We start from the raw sequence: 20,216 nt of genomic DNA, 5'->3' as shown, positions 1-20,216 counted from the left end.
TTAAAAAATAATAAAAGATTTCATTTCAGACCTTGATTTTGGCAAGTTTCTAAAACAGTATCAAAAGGTTTGAACATGTGACCTGGTAGGCTCACGGATCATTTTGAAACCATACTTAGCCATTTAACCAAAGTATAAAAGATTCCAAAAGCAAGTGCAGACGGTTTACAGTTGTGAACCAGGTGGCTCAGGTTTTTTTTGATAATCAAAAACCCAACAGAGACAAAACGTAGAATCTTTGTTTTTCCAGGCAGATTACATGAAAGGTAAAGGAAAACTTTGTTTTAAACTCTTACAAAAACCAAAACAATAACCTAAGAAAATGTTTTCCTTTTAACACAGAGAAAAAAGATTTTAATATCGCACAGTGTACTTTTGATAAAATTCATTCTTAAATAAATTTAATCTCGGTCAGTACTGGCCACAAATACAATTCCTATCCAAAGGCTCCTTTACTATGAACCTTATACAACTTTTTATATTCATATTTTGTCCTAAGTTTTCCCTCTTCAAATAATTAGCCTCACTTTAGGACAAAATTGTTTTCCCTCAAAAAAAATGTATTTTTTTTATGTCTCATACTTTTTCTTATCAAAAACATCTATCTTACTTTCCTTGCAGAGTTGCTTACCTTATTTCTAGTACATTTAATACCATATATTAATTAGAATTCCTCACCCTTAGAAAATGTAATTTCTAGGGTAAATGAAGTTGTAAGCAATTGTGAATTGCCTCATACACCAGCAAATTTTGCATTGGCAAAGTTATGGATGCATTTTATAATTTCTAGGAACATGAGTTTATTCCCAGTTTTTAATAAAGTGCAAAACATGTTTAACTAATGGACCCAAATTGATTTTTAGTTTCTCTGTAATAAGGAAACCAAAAGTAGTTAAACATGTTTAGTAATTAATGTTTCTCATTTTGCCTTATTTGGAAATGACCTAGATATTCAATGAATTCAACATAATCCGTCACTTAAACTTAGCAAATCTTCAGAGTTTCAAGATTACCAAAAAGATCTGGGAAACCTATCTTAAAAATTTCCCTAAATTTTTTTTTGTTGTTGTTATTTACATCTATTCCACGTACTTGGTCTTAACAAACTTAAGTTACCCATAAAGAGTTCAAGAGACAGCAAAGTCAATCATCCTCCCAAGCTATGATTATTTTTTTAAAGCAGTTTTTTTTTTTAAATTTTATTTATTTATGATAGGCACACAGTGAGAGAGATAGGCAGAGACACAGGCAGAGGGAGAAACAGGCTCCATGCACCGGGAGCCCGACGTGGGATTCGATCCCAGGTCTCCAGGATCGCGCCCTGGGACAAAGGCAGGCGCTAAACCGCTGCACCACCCAGGGATCCCCATTTTTTTAAAACATTTTGTAACAGAGATAACATCAACTTAGTTGACTCTAAACTCAAGCAGGATAAAACTTTTAATTCTATCACTAGTAATGTCAAAAACATGTCTATTTTAAGTCAACAACCTTAAATTAGCTTCAATACTAAGTATTTTTTCAGATTGTGTGAACCCAAAAAACAACTGGGTTAGTTTCTAAGAGTTTTAAGGATGCCCAATCCCACAGGTGCTCACCTTCAAACCAACTAGATAGGGCTCGTTTACAGGCTGGTTTCAGTAGATAGATGATGGATGACAGATGGACACAAACACAGGGACAGACACAAGCAAAAATCTTACAGCTTTTATTTTTAATAATATTTGTGGAGAGGACATTATAGGCCTGATTTCCTCCCTTCCACCCTCCCTTCCTTTCCACTGAGAAACTTCTTTAAGTTTGTATTTCAAAGAAGGGCTCTGAGGTCCAGGAGAGGGTGGGGTAGAAAATTTACATTATAAAGACGTCCTCGAGAAAGAATCCAAGTTTTCTCCAAGGTGGACTCTTTGGGACACAGGGGCTTCCTTTTTTTCTAAAGTTTTTTTTTTTTTTTAATTTTTATTTATTTATGATAGTCACACACAGAGAGAGAGAGAGAGAGAGAGAGAGGCGCAGAGACACAGGCAGAGGGAGAAGCAGGCTCCATGCACGGGGAGCCCGATGTGGGATTCGATCCCAGGTCTCCAGGATCGCGCCCTGGGCCAAAGGCAGGCACCAAACTGCTGCGCCACCCAGGGATCCCGACACAGGGGCTTCCTATCAGAGGTGCTAGAGTCTGCGCATAACACCCCTTCCTAGCAGTTTGTATTTCAAAAAAGCCTCTTTCCCCTTTTAAAAATTCCATCTTAGGTGAAATGAAAGCAAAAATAAACTATTGGAACTACACGACAATAAAATACTTCTGGGCAGCAAAAGAAGCAATCAACAAAACATAAAAGACCAACTTATTGAATGGAGATGATTTGCAAGTGACAGATCTGATAAAGGGTCAGTCTCCAAAATATATAAAGAACTGCTACAACTCAATACCCCCCAAAACCATCCAATTAAAAATGGAAGACATGGGCAACCCGGGGGGCTCAGGGGTTTAGCGCCGCCTTTGGCCCAGGGCGTGACACTGGAGACCCGGGATCGAGTCCCACATGGGGCTCCCTGCATGGAGCCTGCTTCTCCCTCTGCCTGTCTCTCTCTCTCTCTCTCTCTCTCTGTATCTCTCATGAATAAATAAAATCTTAAAAAAAAAAAAAAAAGAGGACATGAACAGACATTTCTCGCAAGAAGACACCCAGATGGCCAAGACACCTGAACGATGCTCAACAGCACTCATCATCAGGAGACGCAAGTCAGCCTCCACCACATCTGTGAGAACAGCTAAAACCAATAACACAGGAAACAACAGGTGTTGGCGAGGTCGTGGCCAAAAAACAGCATCCTCACGTACTGTTGGTGGGACTGTAAACTGGCGCAGCCACTGTGGAAAACTGTGGAGGTTCCTCAAGAAGTTAAAAGTAGTAGTTGCAAGTAGAGCTGCCCTAGGATCCAGTAATTGCACTCCTGGGTATTTAGCCAAAAAACGTAAAAACACAAATTCAGAAGGGTCCACGTACCCCTGTGTTTGCCGCAGTGTTTACAACAGCAAAGCACGGAAGGAGCCCGAGGTGCGTCAACAGATGAATGATGAACACGTGGGGTTTAGGTACACGGAGTAGGATTCAGCCTCAAAATAGTGACATCTGCCACTTGCGACAACCTGGGTGGAGCCAGAGTCTGACGCTTAGTGAAAGAAGTCAGAGACGGAAACACCTAGGATTTCACTCAAATGTGGAAACAAAACAAAGGGGAAAAACACAAACCAAAACAAAAAAAAAGGCTAACTATAGTCAAACAGGTGGTTACCAGACTGGCGGGGGGCGGCGGGAGGGGTGTGTGTGCAGCAAATGGGGCCCCTGGTGGCTGCGTCCTTTAGGTGACCGCCCTTGACTTAAGACTTCAGGTCATGACCTCAGGGGGTGAGACCCAGGCCCTGGCAGGGAGTCCGCCCCGCCTCGCTCTCCCTCTGCCCTCTGCCCGTCTCCCCACCTGCGCTCGCTCTAAAATAAATACACCTTAAAAAAAAGGAGTCCCTTTATCACGATGGGCCCCGAGTCCCGGACAGAACTGCAGCATCACCGTATGGGCACCTGCACCTGAGAGGACACCGGATGCTCCCTAGCCTGGAATCCAAACCTAAAACTTAGAAAAAGGCGGGCCTGAAGGCGTCCAGAGCTGCATTTCTGGTTTTGTAGCCATTCCTAAGACCAAGACGGTGGCTTCCGATCCCCCCGAAGAAGTGGATTATTATCGCCCGAGTGTGTTTGGACTGACCTGCCTCTTTAAACTTTTATGTTTTTTAAGATTTATTTATTTTAGAGGGGGGGGAGAGCACGGAGAAGGTGAAGTGCAGAGGGTGCTGGAGAGGGTGGGAGGAGGGAGGGAGGAGGGGAGGCAGGGAAGGGGGAGGGTGGAAAACTTTACACCGAAGAGAAAAATTTTATAGACACGGACTTTACAAAATGAAATGAACAGACGATGCTTTTTAGATCTAGTTTATATATTTTTCTATTTAAACCCCAATCCTTTGTCCCATCTTCCCAATATCCACCTGACTTAAAGAACCACAAAGTATTCTGAGGCCCTGGAAACAATCATTCAAATGAACCACCAGGTCGCCCACCTAGCAATAATGCAAAGTAAATACTTTTTTTTAAAAAAAATATCTACAATGACTAAATCACATCAAGATCAACCTATAAGCTCCTTCAACTGAAGTTCCCTAAATAATCTCTAGAAAAGGTGCCGAGATTATAGTAATAACGTCGATATCCTGTGATCTTTAATCAACTTCTCAGTATCACACAAAGGGCCAGAAAGGGCCTTTGGCTGTCTAGTCTCAGTTATCTCAAAGTCCACTTGCTCATGAAAGCATTTTTTAATTAATGAGATTAGGCTCCCAAATATGACCATTACTCAACGTACAGACTTATTTCAGTAAAATAGGTCATGAAGAGGAATTCCGCACACAGACAACACGCAAACACAACTGCCTAAATGCATAAAACTCCCAAAACTTAGACTAAATATTTCTAATATCACCATTAGAAGATCTTCTCTAGCACAATCTCAGAGTGGCTGACCTGATTTCACTCATATTGATTTTGTCAGCTAACAGCAGAGAAAAGTCACTTCATTGGCCTTGACATAAAATTAAAAACTCTAAATTCCTAAGTCGTCTTTGGGAGCCTAAATTCTGTGGGGGCCCTAAATTCTTCTGAGTCACCTGGCCAATGGCAGGTATATACAGCATCACATCTATCTTCCTAATCTCTAGAACTTCCAAAATTTTAAGATATGCAAAATAATACGAGGATTTTGTCTACATTCCATTGCTTTCTACTCTGGTTTTCTACTTGAACTATGAATTGTTAGAAATTAAACAAATTCTTCTCAAAGTCATCTGAAAGTCTGTATTTGCCCACAAATGAGTTCTTCACGATGAGTTTATTCCACAATTTCTCTCAGCTTAGAAAATTCTACGACCTGCAGGCTCTGTGACCGTGCCTAGCTTCCAAAGTGCTGCCGTCACCCAACTTGCCGCCTAACAGTCACTTGAATGGATAAATGAATGAGTGAACACTCACAATGAGCCACAAACACGACCGACTACTTCAAGGGTACATTCTAGTGTTCTTTATACGAAGACATTTTAAGCAGCAATTACAGCTCTCGGCCAACCATTTACAGTTCGAGCAACGCAAATAGTCATCTTCTTACAAAGGGACAGACTTCTACGGGGTCACAAATTACTATTACCTGGTAGGGGCCTCGCTCCATTGGCATCAATTTTAAAACTTATCCAGATTCCAAAAACATTGAGATATGAAAAATTCTAACAGTTCAGGACTAAATTTTAATGATTTTGCCACTAAATACTCTAAGACTGAGCAAGGAGGAAAGGAAGGACAGAAAATTAACCTTATTTCTTTAAAGGCAAAGTTAATCCAACTACATTCACAGAGGAGAAAATTAATAACATGACACATCTAAACAAATTTCCCATTTCATGTCTAGGAAATGCAGGAAATACTGGTCTTTAAAGTTCCCTGTATATTAGAATCAAGCGGGAAGACTTTTAATCTTGATCCAGAGGATCAGTATCCAGAGGCTGGACTGGGCGTTTCTTTTTAAGCTCCCCATGTGATTTTTAAAGTGCAGCCAGGATCAGCGGGTTGGGAATCCCTACGGACTCCCTAGTGCTGTTACTTTTCTCTGACACAACACTGTCTTTCTTTAAGTTAGCCAACAATTATCCTTCATAAGAGTGACATAAAAAATCCTCATTTATGAATACTCTCATTAATTTTTTTCCTTGCTACAGACTGTGGTTGCTAATGTGGTCTTCACCAATTAAAACCGAATTAGCAAGAGATGGCGGTTCTGGCCTTAGATCTGTCCCTATGTCATTACACTCTTGTCACTCCCACCAGCCAGGACTGTGTTTTTGCCTATGAAATGCTGGTGTTGGATTAAGTATCTAGGTTTTTTTAATAAATAAGCAAAATGTTTAACAAGTGAAAAGCACATCAAAATTTATTCGTCTTCCTAACTGTTGGCAATAGCCAGAGAAACTGTGCTAAATTCTAGGAAGGCATTTCCTCATCAGGAAAAATTTTCAAAGTCATTGTCAAACACCAAAGCATTTCAACAAAATTGATTGCTGTTCAACAAAATAAAAAAATAATCAACAAAATCAGGTCTGATGATACTATAGCAACAGACATATTCCTGGGGAAAATGCATTTGGTTCGATGAATACAACTAATTATCAACTTGAAAATTTAACAAGCTGTGTGGTCTTGGACAGGTTATTTACCTTCTCTGTGCTTTTGCTTCTTCTGTTACAAAATGGACATAGTAATAGTACCCACTTTCACTGGGCTGTGAAAATGAAATTAGATGATGCATCCAAAGCATTTAACAGATACTTTGAAAACATGCTCAATACTTCAAAAAATCTTTCTCTAGAAACCTTAAGTTATAAAAAGCCAAACCTATAAATCAAGAAAAAGAAAGGAATTTAAAAGTTACGTTATTTCTATTATCCTCTTAAGGGAAAGGACCAGGAAATTTGTCACATCAGATGATTTTGGGATGAAGAAATCCTAAACAGGGTAGAGCCTTCCCAGAAAGTCCAACCTATTCTAGAAACAAAAACTTAACATTTGTTCTTTCACAACATCAATGAATACAGTGTAATGATAAATTCCAGCAGACTCAAATTCAACTGGTGTTTACCAGGTGACTGAAAATGACCAGGCAGCTACTACATAAATTATATTTTATTATTCAGAGTTGGAGAAACACAGAATGAACACGGGTAAGAAGAGCATAGGCAAAGGTCTGCTTTTCATTTTAAAAGGTCCACAAGAAACTAACATAAAAACAGGCAATTATAACTTTGCAGAAGCCACAAAGTGATGCAATCACCTATATATAAAACAGCTAGAAATTTACTAGCCATCGTAATATCCCAATGAAGAATCTGATAAATGTTCTCTACTGAGAACATGTGAAATCCACTCTTAAAAAAGTCTTGTTGCATTGTGCGTTGGTGGTATAGTGGTGAGCATAGCTGCCTTCTACAAAAGCCTGCTCATCAAAAGAGGACACTCCAAGAAGCGTCACGATATATGCAACTTAGCAAAACAATAATTTAAAAAATTAATTATAGAAGTATGAGACATAAAGCAAATATGACAAAATAAATTATGTGATGAACAAATTGTTAACAAGACTGTTCATTACTGAGTCTCAATGCAAAACATGGGTGTCTGTTCTTTGTATTGTTTCTTTTAGCTTTTTCTCTATGTTGAAAATTCTTAGCATAAAAAATTCAGAAGGGAGGGTTTACATACCATGTAAGCTTAGAAGTATCACTGAAATCAGTCTCTTCTTCTCTTAGATGCTAAATATATCTCAGTAATAACCATTATTTTATTTGAGGTTTTTCAATGAACTATGAAACCAATCAACAGAGTGGGACATACGCAGAATTATCTTTGAATATAACGGAAGCTCCTGAATATACTAGGAAGGACCTCTAAATTTTGTTTCAGCCTGAATCCATCCCACCAGGGTCCATTAAAGTATCTGGATCTTGCAGATACAGTTGCAGCCAGTCAACCTAGCATGAAGGAAGTTAGTTCTTGGCTTTTCCTTTTTTTACAGGAAGTTGACCTGTAGCTTCTAAGTACTTATTGACGAGGTCCTCTTGCGTGGACGGTGAACATGGCTGATACCTGCAGTACTCCATTGTGTATTCCCCCTTTCCCTAAGGCGTCAAAAAAAAAAAAAAAAGAAAACCAAGATTTTGTTTGTTTTGGTACATCTACCAAGGTAGTCATGCAAAGACAGGAATTCACGTATTTGACACCGTGTGGGGTGGTTTCTTAAAGAGCACACCTGCTTACCTCTGTGCATGACCTAAGTTCAGTGGAGTAACCAAACATTTCGTTTAGAGGCACCTGAAAACAAACAGAGTAGATAGTACTGCTTATTGAAAAATATTTTTGAAACGTACAGAAAAAGCCTTGGGCATTTAATGCCCTTAGACTTCGATTTCTAATAATTACTCCTGATTTAAAAGAATTACAAAGCCAGAGAAGTATTTTTGTTTTACTGAATGTAAAAAAAAAAAAAAATCTTATTTAAAAAGATTAATGTGACAGTCACAACCAGAAACCAAATCTTTCCGTTTCACAGGGCGAATCACACGGACGGCCTTCCCCCTCATACCCACTCCGCACTCTGGCTGCAGCTCAAGCACAGAGAAGTGCTTCTGTGAAAATGTTACTACAACTTTCCTCTGGACACCTCAAGAATATGCTGACAGCAGTGTCTCCTAGGAGGCCTTGTGCAATGTGATACACACTTTCACCCATGAGATGTAAATAAAGTACAGGCAATGGAACTCAATTATTATCCAGTAAATCAGACATAACATGATAAAGCAGCTACAGAAATGAAACTTGTAACAAGAAAGATAACTTTTATACATCTAAGAAAATGACATATTCACAAAGCCCCACAGAAATCCTATTTGTAGCTTTTGCATTTAAGAGTTGTCCTAACAGCAAATTACAGAAATTGCCACACATACCTAAGCCCAAAATACAACACTTGAATAGCTAGGAAATATGTGTCAGGTTGCTCTACACTCTCTGAATGCTGCTCTACAGTCTCCCTCTGTGGTCACTAAAAGTAAGATCATCAGTGCCCAACAGTACTTACATCTGCATACAGCGTAAAGTAGTCCTCAATCCCATCTTGTCCTGTGATTACACCATGGCGCCGGTTAATTCCTGCGATCACCTGTCCCTGAAATTCATTTGGGGCGATAACTTCCACAGACATAATAGGTTCAAGAATACATAATGTTGCATTTGCCAAAGCTGGATTAAAAAAATACAATAATTAGTTTATTAATCTTTAAATAAATGGAAACTCTTTCCTACCCAGATACATAAAAGGGAGAGTGCTCTCCAAAGGCACACACATGAGTGATGAGGTTAAGATATTTGACCTGGACTCTTTTTTTCTAGTAGTGGTTAATAGTCATTCTCCTAAAAAGGAAATTCCAGTAAGACAACACATAATTACAGTATTACTATTTCTATTACTATATTTTTATCCTTAAACATTACTAAGCTGCAGAGACTATAAAAGGGGTCTTTAAACAACATTCAATCAAGTTCTTTACCATCTAAATTATCCAGTTGAGGATTACTTATTCTCTCCCACTGTCAAGTCTTTAACCAGGTAAACCGATTACCTGGTTGGTCCCTGGAAGATAGTTATTTTTAACTATAAGAGAATAACTTTTATCATATATTAGAATTTAATAATAAGTCACACCTGAGATGTGTCTTTCCTTTTCTAGGTTAAATAATTTCAACATGATTAAGAATTAGAAGACCAAGTTTCTAGTTTCTCCTCTGACCCTAACAAGTTATACATGTCTTTCAGAAAAACACAGTATGTCCAGCCCTCAAATTTCTTCACCTACAAAATGAAGACAGATTTAGGCACTCAAATGTGTGTGTCCAAGCTTATTTTTTTATCTCCCTTAATACATAACTAGAACACTTCTCAATTGTGACAAATACTGACTGTGGAGAGGATATAAAAACATTTCAAATGTTCATATTTAATTTGTATGTTATGATGGTGTGGAATAATGCTGCAGCCTCAGAATGGATGCATTATCTCTAAATAAAGACTTTAAGCAAAACACAGAAAAGACGACAAAGAAAATATTTTAAGATAATCATAGCTTTCTGGGCACCAATTTGTTTATGATAAATTAATCAGCAATCACTCTTACACAAATTTATTCAAGCACTTCTCTTAAAGACACTATTAGCTTAAGTGCAATAACTGTAAAAACAATTTAATATGCTTGGATTTCTTTGAAATATTTTCTAATTCAAATCATAGCTCAGATCTACCTTTGATTAATTAATCCTAATTAGTGAATTTTGTTCTAAAAAGAGAAGTAACAGAACTTTGCAGACTCCTATTCTTCATCAGCTAAGCCCCAAAGAACCCTCCCAGACATCTAAAGCACCAGACTAACAATTCTGGACTGCAGAAATAGCTCTATTTCTTGTAACATCTTGGGTTACTCCCTGGCTCAAAATAAACACAATTAATGCAAAAGGCACCCCGGAAGACAGATGTGAGCAGACATAGGAAGATTTAGTACACATTACCTCTGCTTCCAGGAGGTCAGTGACATAAAAGAGCTAGACTGTGAAAGGGTCATATTTTAATTTTTTTAAAATTTATTCATGATAGACATTGAGAGAGAGAAAGGCAGAGATACAGGCAGAGGGAGAAGCAGGCTCCATGCCGGGAGCCTGACGCGGGACTCGATCCTGGGACTCCAGGATCGCGCCCTGGGCCAAAGGCAGGCGCTAAACCGCTGAGCCACCCAGGGATCCCAAAGGGTCATATTTTAAAGGAAGGAAGGGCCAGGTATACGGTGCCCATCACTTAATTGCTGGGGATGTCCTGTCCAGTTCTCAGTTTCATATTCTCTCATCTAGCTCCTTTCAGCTTCCCCTTTTCCCCTAAATTCACCTCTTGACTCTGTTCCAAAGAACCTCGTCCTTATTCACGCCTTCTTCTAACCCGCTGTGACTAGACTGGAGTTAATTCACCCTGCAGTATTCAACAGTCCCACGGCAGCCCACCCCTAAAAGCAAGGTTTCCTCAAGCAGATCCACGTGTTCTACGGCTTTTTAAGACAGTTAAGAAAAAAAATACCATCATCATCACAGGAACTTTTAAGCCTGAACTGGTGAGAAGAGGTGGTAGGTAATATTTTTATTTTAGCCCACTAGGAGTAACGTTGGTAACACCAGGCCAGGTGCTAAAGGGGCCGTATGAGGTGGTGGTCACTGGCTAGGACTCTGGGCTGGGCTTAACTCTCAGCTTCACCACTGTCACGTAACGTTGAGCCATTCAATTAACTACTCAAGAGTCCTAATTTTCTCAACTGTAAGGTCACTGTGAACATAAAATATGATAATTCACGTACTCAGCATAATACAGGGCACATAAATGCTCAGGAAATGTTATTACGACCACTCTGAGACAGGAAGCTAGGGAATGGGTGGCACGGCACAGTCCCAGTCAAAGGTAACATGAAGAGTGACTAGCATTCACTGCCCAAGTATGCACGTTTCAAATACATCCTTATTTTTAATTTTACATTCTCTCATATAATATTGTGGACTTACTGTCTCCAAGGAGCCTGGGGGAAGTTCCTATGACTTGCTCATTTCCACACGTAAGTATGGAGCAAAGCTGGGGTTTAATCTCAAAGTCCTCCACGTGATGGGGCAAGAGGTCAAAGAAAGGGCACAGTCAAGCTAAACGAGCTAACCTTTGCTAGTCTAGGCCTTCATTTCTCTTGTACAGCGGCTTCTGGGGAGACCAAGCACAGTGCTCTAAAACCTGGCCACAGAAAATGATGGCAATAGTCACATCCGTCAGGTGGAACATGCCCAAACAGAACATTCACTTTCAGATTTCAGCTTTAGTTCCATCACTGATTAATCTCAGGGACCAGGTTTACACTGTGACAACACAGTTTGTTTTCATTTTTTTAATGAAAAAAAACAAAAGAGAATTTGAACTATTTTTCTTCCCATTTTGATAACAAAGAATAGCTTGTAGGTCTAAGCTATTATGACACTGGGCTCATTTATCAACATTTTCACCCCAAAACTCTCACACTGTATTCAACAGAGGTATATGCATGACAAGATGATTTTCTTACTGAACTAAGGAAAGTTTCCTTTCACCCTATACACATCTGTCTTTCAATCATGGATGACTGAATAACAGATGAAGAAACAGGAAAGAAATTCATTTTCATGCTAGCACCCTGCTGATTTGCACGTTTATCTGGCAAAAAAAAAAAAAAAAAGTAATTCTCAATTACTACCTATCTAGTGCTTTTCCTTTGCACACCCACCAGGCAGTTAATCATATTTAATGTTTGTGCACTTCAATAATTAAAAAGAAAATGGCACATATTCATCTCTTTAGCTAATATTCACAGACATATACACTGTTTTCATGGATACTGTGTGTAAATTATGGGCATCTACCCCTACACTTATAGTTCATACAAGAGCAATTAAAAAAGATGATGACGCTCTTTGTTAACAGACGACCGTACCAATTATCTGGCTTTGTGTAAACTCTATCTCCAGGAAAGCATATCAATTTCCAGTCAAGAATTGGCATAGAAAAATTGATTTGTAATTTAGCTGTGCTTGTAAGAAGTACTGTAATATGTATGTATATCAAATCATCAAATACATATTTAAAATACCTTATAATTTTGTCAATTACATTGCAATAAAGCTGACAAAAAGTACAAAAGTGATTACAATTAATTTAAGATTTACTAAAGTGGTAAACACCCGAGGGCAAAAGAGGCAGGCATTTTAATGTGAATCATGCCTAACAAAATCTTATTTTCTTAGGACTTAATTTCCCTTTTACCTATCAATGCAACCTTCAGTTTATGACAAGATTTCCAGATCACAGATTTCAACTGGATTTTTAATAGAGAGCTGGTGTAAAGAAAATGAAGCATTTTCGCTCATTTTCACAACTGAGAAACCAGCACACAAATTAACGGCTGCCATTTAAGTAACATAAGTAATTATGTCAAGAAATGAGCAACCTTCTCCAACCATTGCCCCACACCGATCACAGATGCAAAAGGAAAAACACAAACTCCAAAATTCATGAAGAATAAAAAAAATCGTGATTTACAGAATGCTTAAAAAATGTTATGATTTATCTATTTTTACTGTCCATTTTGATTCCCTTTGATAAAAATGTTTCTGAAATGTTTTGTAAATCGTAATTCTCCAGTGTAAAGATACTTATATATATTATTAATAATGAATATGGAAGAGATGACAAAGAGAATAAATGTTCAGTTTCAAGCTTCTTTATTGAATAACCCTGAGGTCAAATTGCTGTTATTTGCTTTTCTCTTTTAAAAGCAAGAAATCAGATATACTTGCAATTGTTTAGGTTTCTGGTTCATCAGCAATTTAATAGACCTGCTATTCTATGTGGAAAAGGTTGACAAGGCCAGCGGTTTAGCAAGAGGTCTACACTGTAAATAAAGTTTACGGAGTTCTTTCAAAACATGTTGGTATCCTCAAAAAGCCGAAAAGCCTACAATTTCATACATTTAAAAATTTACTTACAAATCTGATTCCCTGACATCTGAATAAGTCACTAAAAATAGCGTAACTAATGTTTCTATAGTATTTCTTAGTCTTCTGAGCACCTCTATCTTCTTTATTAAAAACACAATAGCCAGGCAGCCCAGGTGGCTCAGCAGTTCAGCCCAGGGCGTGATCCTGGAGACCCAAGTCCCACGGGTCCCGAGTCCCACGAGTCCCGAGTCCCACGTTGGGCTCTCCGCATGGAGTCTGCTCCTCCCTCTGCCTGTGTCTCTGCCCCCCCCCTTATGAATAAATAAATAAAATCTTTTAAAAAAAGAAAAAAAACCCTCCTCCCCAATAGCCAAAATATGGAAGAGCCCAGATGTTCATCGACAAATGAATGGATAAAGGGGTGGGAAAAAGAAATTTTCTGCCATCAAAGAAAATGAAATCTTACCATTTGCAACAATGTGGATGGAACTAGGGAGTACAATGCTAAGTGAAGTAAGTCAGAGAAAGACAACTACCATGATTTCACTCGTATATGGAATTTAAGAAACAAACAGATGAACAGAGAGGAAGAGAGGGAAAAATAAAATAAGACGAAATCAGAGAGGAAGACAAGCCATAAGAGACTCTTAACCACAGGCAACAAATTAAGGGTTGTGGAGGGCAGGGTGGGGGAGGGGTAACCAGGGGCTGGGAATTAAGGAGGGCACATGATGTAAGGAGGCCTGGGTGTTACATGCAGCTGATGAATCACTAAACTCTACCTCTGAAATGAATAATGCACTATATGTTAATTAATTGATTAAAAAAAACCAAGTGGCAAAACAGAACCTACAGATTATAAATTCAAGCCTATAAAAAATACTAGGTAATTCAGGAGAATAAAGTAGGTTTCTAATTTTGTAAGAGAGAGAACACAGCCATCTACCCTCACTTCAATTCCCTAACTATGTGCCCAGACCTGCCATGGTCCCTGGTGAGCTGCTAAATGCCCTCGGGCGACAAGACTCAACTAGGTACAGGGTCCTGAGGCTCTGAGGGTCACCAGGGAAAACAGACGTGGGTTGCGGCACGTGCCAGGACACAGAATACCTTGTTTCAGGGCACCTTCTCCCGCACGGATGAAAGAGATTTCATTGGAGTCGACCATGTGGTGCGCCCCATCTTGCAGGACGAACCGGAGCCCGGAGAGCTTGTGACCGGAAAGAGGCCCTTTCTCACAGGCGTCCAGAAACCCCTGGCAATGAATGAACACAACTTCTGGAATCAGTGGGTTTCACTTGGAGATACGTCACCAGGAATACTCACACATTCTACTGTTCTGAAGTATTTTTACGGATACCACATTCCACCCTTCAAAAAGAGTCTTTAAAAAGTCGAACAGCTTAACTTTACTATTGCGACATCGAGATGAACAATCCCTTGGAAAAGCATTATCACTTAAAGGTGTGGGCTGGTTTGAAAGTGATGCTGTGAGTGCTAATAACCCTTATCATCTTCAGGAATTATTTATCTCATAACCCATTATACAGACGGCCAGCTCTTAATTTTACAAGGAGGAAACGGGAAAGGCAAGTAAAAGTACCTCCACCAAAACTGGCATTGATTCAACAGCTGCGTGCTGAGCTCCCACGACACACCGATCACCTCCCCGGCAGGTCGCTACGTTACAGCTATGGTGTCATAACACTAAGAAATGCAATTCAACACTAATTTCATTTTTCCTTATGCAGTTCTTTAAAAAAACCCAGCTTCATGAGGTCTGATGAAACACAATAAACTAAACATATTTTTAAACTACAATTTGGTAATTTTGCAATACTTTTTCAGTCCCTTCAACATTTGTAGAGCTCCTCCAATTTAAGTTAGTTTTTCCTGGAAAACAATCACATATATCTGTGTATACAGTACAATGTATTTCTGACACTACAAAACTATAAACTGTGTGTGTGGAAAAAAACTTAAGCTCTCCTTCACCTACATTAATCTTGGAGAACAGAAGATAAAAGTGTGAGAGTGACAAAATAACTGTCTTGTAATAAAGTACAATGAATGAAATCTACTAATCACAAAGAGTCCTACCACCACTTAAACCAAAATTATCATTAGTAAAGATTCCAAGTTAAAAGGGTAAATGAAAACCTAAACATCTCAATATATGAGAACAGACTGTTGAAGATCAGCAACCATCTTAAAACCAGTGACCCAGGAAAGCAAATCAAACACTTACCTCTCGCATGTGCACAGCACTTCATAATTTACAAAGAAATGTCACAGAGCATTATTTGATTCTCAAGGTGGTGGGGGGTTCAGGGTTAAGGTTTTATCTACACTCAGTCTGCAAACGAAGAAGCTGGCTCTGAACCCCATGCTTTACCAAAGAGCACATTCCTCAGTAGCAGAGATGACGGGAGAACTCAGGTGCTGGGAATCTTACCAAATGAGGTGCCACTCGGACAGTAAACTTCAATCTTTCACAAATCTCAAGTGACTGCTACAAATTTTAGTTGATTGCAATTAATGAAGTATGTTCAAATTTGTCAAAAGAAAAATAATAACTATGATTAAGAAACAGAATGAGGGGCACCTGAGTGACTCAGCTGGTTAAGTGTCCAACTCTTGAGGTCAGCTCAGGTCACAATCTCTGGGTTGTGAGATCGAACCCCGCTCTGGGCTCCGTGCTGGGCAGAGCCTGCTTAAGAAATCCACCCCCGCCGAAGCTTATATATCAAACGTGCTTAATAAATAGTTGCTAGTGTATGTCTTTAAAATGCTAGCTACAATTTTGAGATAGTTGGACTAGGAGAAAGTGGTTTAGTCCTCTTAGAGAAAGAACTACTGCTCTGTTTAAAAAAAAAGAAAGAACGAAAAAGAACGATTTCCCCCTTGCTGTCATAGCATGTCTTTATATCTCTTCAACTTAATAAATTGAAGATTAAATCAGATAAAGAAGCAGGACTGTAACTAAAATGAACCATGGAAGACGATGTGATAGAAACAGAATGGGAAGGGTGCCTGGCTGGCTCAGTCAGAAGAGAATGCAACCCCTCTCAGGGTCGTGAGTTCGAGTCCCACACTGGATGTAGAAATTACTTGGGTAAAGAAAACTTAAAAAAAAAAAAAAAAAAAAAAACTATTTTGATTTGATACCTAATAAACTGGTTGAAAAACATGTAATAAAGTTATTTGTTTTACCTTTTCTACTGCAGGCACAAACTGCTTTGGAACATTTGCCCCAAATGTTTCATCTGAAAACTCCAACTTGGTGTAGTTCTCTGGGTCCAGAGGCTCCAGTACACCTATCACTTTTCCAAACTGGCCTGCACCACCCGATTGTTTTTTATGTGTAAATTCAAACCTGAAAGTGATTTAGGAGGGGGGAAAAAAATCAACACAGCATTATGTTAATTACCAAAATGAAATAATTCCTACTGATCTAAATGAAAAACCACATTTCACCATTTTCACTTTTTCTTTTGAGTACTTTGCCATAAAATCTCATTGTGAAATTTATTTAAAAAGCAATTCTCTCTTTCCTGTTTTTACTTGGCAGTGAGGGTGAGGTTCGACACCAAAGTAATCTAGGGTTTTCTTTAATCCTGCCAATTCTTCACTTCATAGGTAGAAAAGCACAAAGGTTAGAAGTCGGTCTGAGGTTCTTGGTCTGGTAACCTACGTTCCCACGAGCCTATCCTCTTCTTGTGGAATCCCTCCCTTTCCCAGACAAAGGGTTCTCTTCTTAAATCCCTACAACTGAAGACAGTCCCTTGAAAATGGGAACTCTGCAGTTAATTTATTGAGACAGTTTCTATCTGAGCTGACCACATGGACTTTATGGAGTGACGCAATACAAGGGAAGGGAGTTCTGGGGGGATTACCACCTAAAAGGAGTAATGGCAAAATAGTGACTAACAAGTCAGTCATTCAGAGACATACAGGGACAGATCAGTGCTTACTTCAAAGCACTAGTGGCAACAGAAATACAATAGTATGTTCATATACATATTAAACATTTGTGAACATACACTAGTTCACTGAAAAAAAAAAAAATAGCAGGAGTATTTACTGTCTGCAAAGCATCTCTCCTTTTAAACTGAAACCTTCCTCAAGATAAGATGAGGGGCCCCTGAGTGGCTCAGTCGGTTGAGCATCTGCCTTCAGCTTGGCTCATGAGCCGGGGGTCCTGGGATGGAGCCCTGCCCCTCAGGGGGCTCCCTGCCCAGTGCGGAATCTGCTTCTCCTTCTCCCTTTGCTACTCTCCCTGCTTGTGCTGTCAAATAAATAAATCAAATCTTAAAAAAATAATAATAATAATAATAAAGACCTCAAGATGAAAGAGGCCAGCTGCTTTCAAAATTATCTCCGATAACTGCAGGCAAATGGACACTAATGAGTGTGCTCCTACACACAGATCTATGAGTGCTTTGGAATTACTGAACATTAGTTTTGGTAGGAGATGCCAGCTTGGAATACGTGGGTTTCATAAAAAGCCTAAGTGTGAATGCGCCTTTAAATAATCTCCCAGTTGCCAAGAGATTTGGGATGGGCTGAGAAAAACAAAATGCTGGAAGGTTAATTTTTCTGGGAGCGAAAACAACAGCTATCAGAACTAAGAGAACAAAAGCAGAAGGGAAAACAACTGCCAAAGCAGCACAGAATGACGGAAGGGATTCCACAACCGTGGTCCACTGACAAACTGTTGGGTATGCACAAGTTCTCGGAGACATCTAAAATTTTGTTTTCAATTTGACAATAACAAAACATCTATACAAATATACCCTTGACCTGTGCTATCTATGGGGTAATCACTAACCAAGGATGTTTACATTTAAGCTAGAATTTTTAAGATATTTAAATTTAGGGATCCCTGGGTGGCTCAGCGGTTTGGCGCCTGCCTTTGGCTCGGGGCGCGATCCTGGAGTCCCGGGATCGAGTCCCGCGTCGGGCTCCCTGCATGGAGCCTGCTTCTCCCTCTGCTTGGGTCTCTGCCTCTCTATCGTGAATAAATAAATCTTTAAAAAAAAAAAAAAGATATTTAAATTTAGTTCCTCAGTTGCACTAGTCATATTTTAAGTAGTCCACAGTCAAATGTGGGAAGTAGCTACGGTCCAGAGCGGCGCATTGGGACATTTCCATCACTGCACAAAGGTCTACAGGACAGCAGCGCTCTCAAGGGCCAGTTCACAAACGAGTAAGTTTCAGGGGCCACGTCTGAAGCATAATCAAGTGGATGCCAAATAATGGAACACTCGGGTGCCAGGCTTGTGCTAAGCTGTTTTTATGGATTATTTGTTCTTCACCACAACCTATGATGTGTGCACTATTTCTAGCACCATTTTACAGATGAGAAACCTGGGATCAGAGAAGCTACGTAACTTGCCAAACATGATGTAGCTATTAAGTGGCAGAGCCGGGATATGCACTCAAACCAAGTCTCTTAATCAAACATTTTTCTAGAGGGCAGAACACAAACTGATATAACCTGCAAATGAGGATTTCACTTAAACAGCTGTTAGAGGAACAGTATATGAAGACAAACTTTACAGTAACAGACAAGGGACAGAAGAGCTGAGACATCATTCGGTAGGCAGCTCACAGGTGTGGAGGTAGAGAAGAACCCACGCTCCAGTCATCAGGCCACTAGCATGTCATGAAAGGCAATTTTGTTTTGGCAAAACATCATCTCTCACAAAAATATTAGTGTTAATTAGAACTGCGTTGATTTTATGTCTTTTGTAAATTTATTTTGGTTTTAGAGTTGTAAAGTTGCAAGCTGCAGACCTTTTTACTTAGTTTTATGCTCATGCAGTTACATAAAATTATTATAATTAACCTGATCCCAGAGACCTGTAATAATTTTGTTACTTTAAAGGAAACCCATAGGGATGCCTAGGTGGCTCAGTGGTTGAGCATCTGCCTTTGGCTCAGGGTGTGATGGGATTGACTCCAGCATCAGGCTCCCAGTGGGGAGCCTGCTTCTCCCTCGGCCTCTCTCTCTCTCTCATGAATACATAAATAAAATCTTAAAAAAAAAAAAAAAAACAACTAAAAAACAAAAGTAACCTGTATATTATTCAAATTTGAAGATAAGAGCCTTGGACTAACCATTCATAAAGCTTTAGTACGTAAGATTTTAAGGACTCATGTATAGGAATGAGATTCTCTTAGTGCAATTTATTAACATCTAGATAAGCAGTTAAATGTTTTAATGTAAAAATTATACTTTGGGGGCATCTGGGTGGCTAAGTCGGTTTAAGCATCTACCTTCAGCTGAGGTCATGATCCCAGGGTCCTGGGATGGAGTCCTGCATCTGGCTTGCAGCTTCTCGGTCCTCCTGTTTTTGCACGCTCACTCTCTCTTCCTCTCAAATAAATAAATTACATTAAATCTTTGAATATATTATACTTTGAAAAGAATATAAACGTGTGCTTTTAGTAAATGCCTAATACGTCACCACATACTACCTAGCTTTGATCTATAGTATTCATAAAGCTTCCAGTGGTGACTTCATCTAGGAGGCTCACATAGTATATTTCCAACCACTCCAACTGGAAATAACCAGGAGGTGTTAACTAGCTATTGGTGAAACTTAAATCTTCATTGTCAGCAAAAAGCTCTGTCAGCATCATTGGAATGTACTCAGCCACTCTTTCCTGGACACTATCAAAAAAACGTAAGATTCAAACAATGCATACACACACACACACACACACACACAGACAACCTAGGAAGTTGGCTGATGAATGACTCACCCTCTCACTCTCAAAAAGAAAAACCTTTATTTTTTATTTTTATTTTTTTATTTTTATTTTTTTAGAAAAAGCTTTAAGAGAAGAAACTAAGCTCCTCATCCTCTACTTACTTGATGGTTGGCTAATGTAACTAGAAAAGACAGAAATGTCTTACTCCTTACATTTTTAAAAAATATACTTACTCCAAATACCTTATTAGTAAATGAAAAAGGGTATTTGAGGAAAAGAACACATTACAAATACATTTTTATTCTT

At 39.0% G+C, this 20,216-nt stretch overlaps 1 protein-coding gene across 1 annotated transcript in view; it reads right to left on the bottom strand.

The window, feature by feature from the left end:
- Positions 1-6,758: 6,758 nt before the first annotated feature.
- Positions 6,759-20,216, bottom strand: part of GFM1 (G elongation factor mitochondrial 1) — a 43,529-nt gene continuing 30,071 nt past the window's right edge. The window contains exons 14-18 of the mRNA XM_038571316.1: positions 16,404-16,566; positions 14,301-14,445; positions 8,728-8,888; positions 7,908-7,961; positions 6,759-7,768 (exon numbers count right to left, since the gene is read on the bottom strand). Coding sequence (XP_038427244.1) covers positions 7,637-7,768; positions 7,908-7,961; positions 8,728-8,888; positions 14,301-14,445; positions 16,404-16,566 — 655 coding nt within the window. The 3' untranslated portion in view covers positions 6,759-7,636. The remainder of the gene's footprint in view (positions 7,769-7,907; positions 7,962-8,727; positions 8,889-14,300; positions 14,446-16,403; positions 16,567-20,216) is intronic.

The sequence above is a fragment of the Canis lupus genome, chromosome 23, assembly GCF_011100685.1.
Source record: "Canis lupus familiaris isolate Mischka breed German Shepherd chromosome 23, alternate assembly UU_Cfam_GSD_1.0, whole genome shotgun sequence".
NCBI classification, from domain to species: domain Eukaryota; kingdom Metazoa; phylum Chordata; class Mammalia; order Carnivora; family Canidae; genus Canis; species Canis lupus.
The sequence above is the reverse complement of the archived record's forward strand: the minus strand, read 5'-3'. Positions and strand labels throughout refer to the sequence as shown.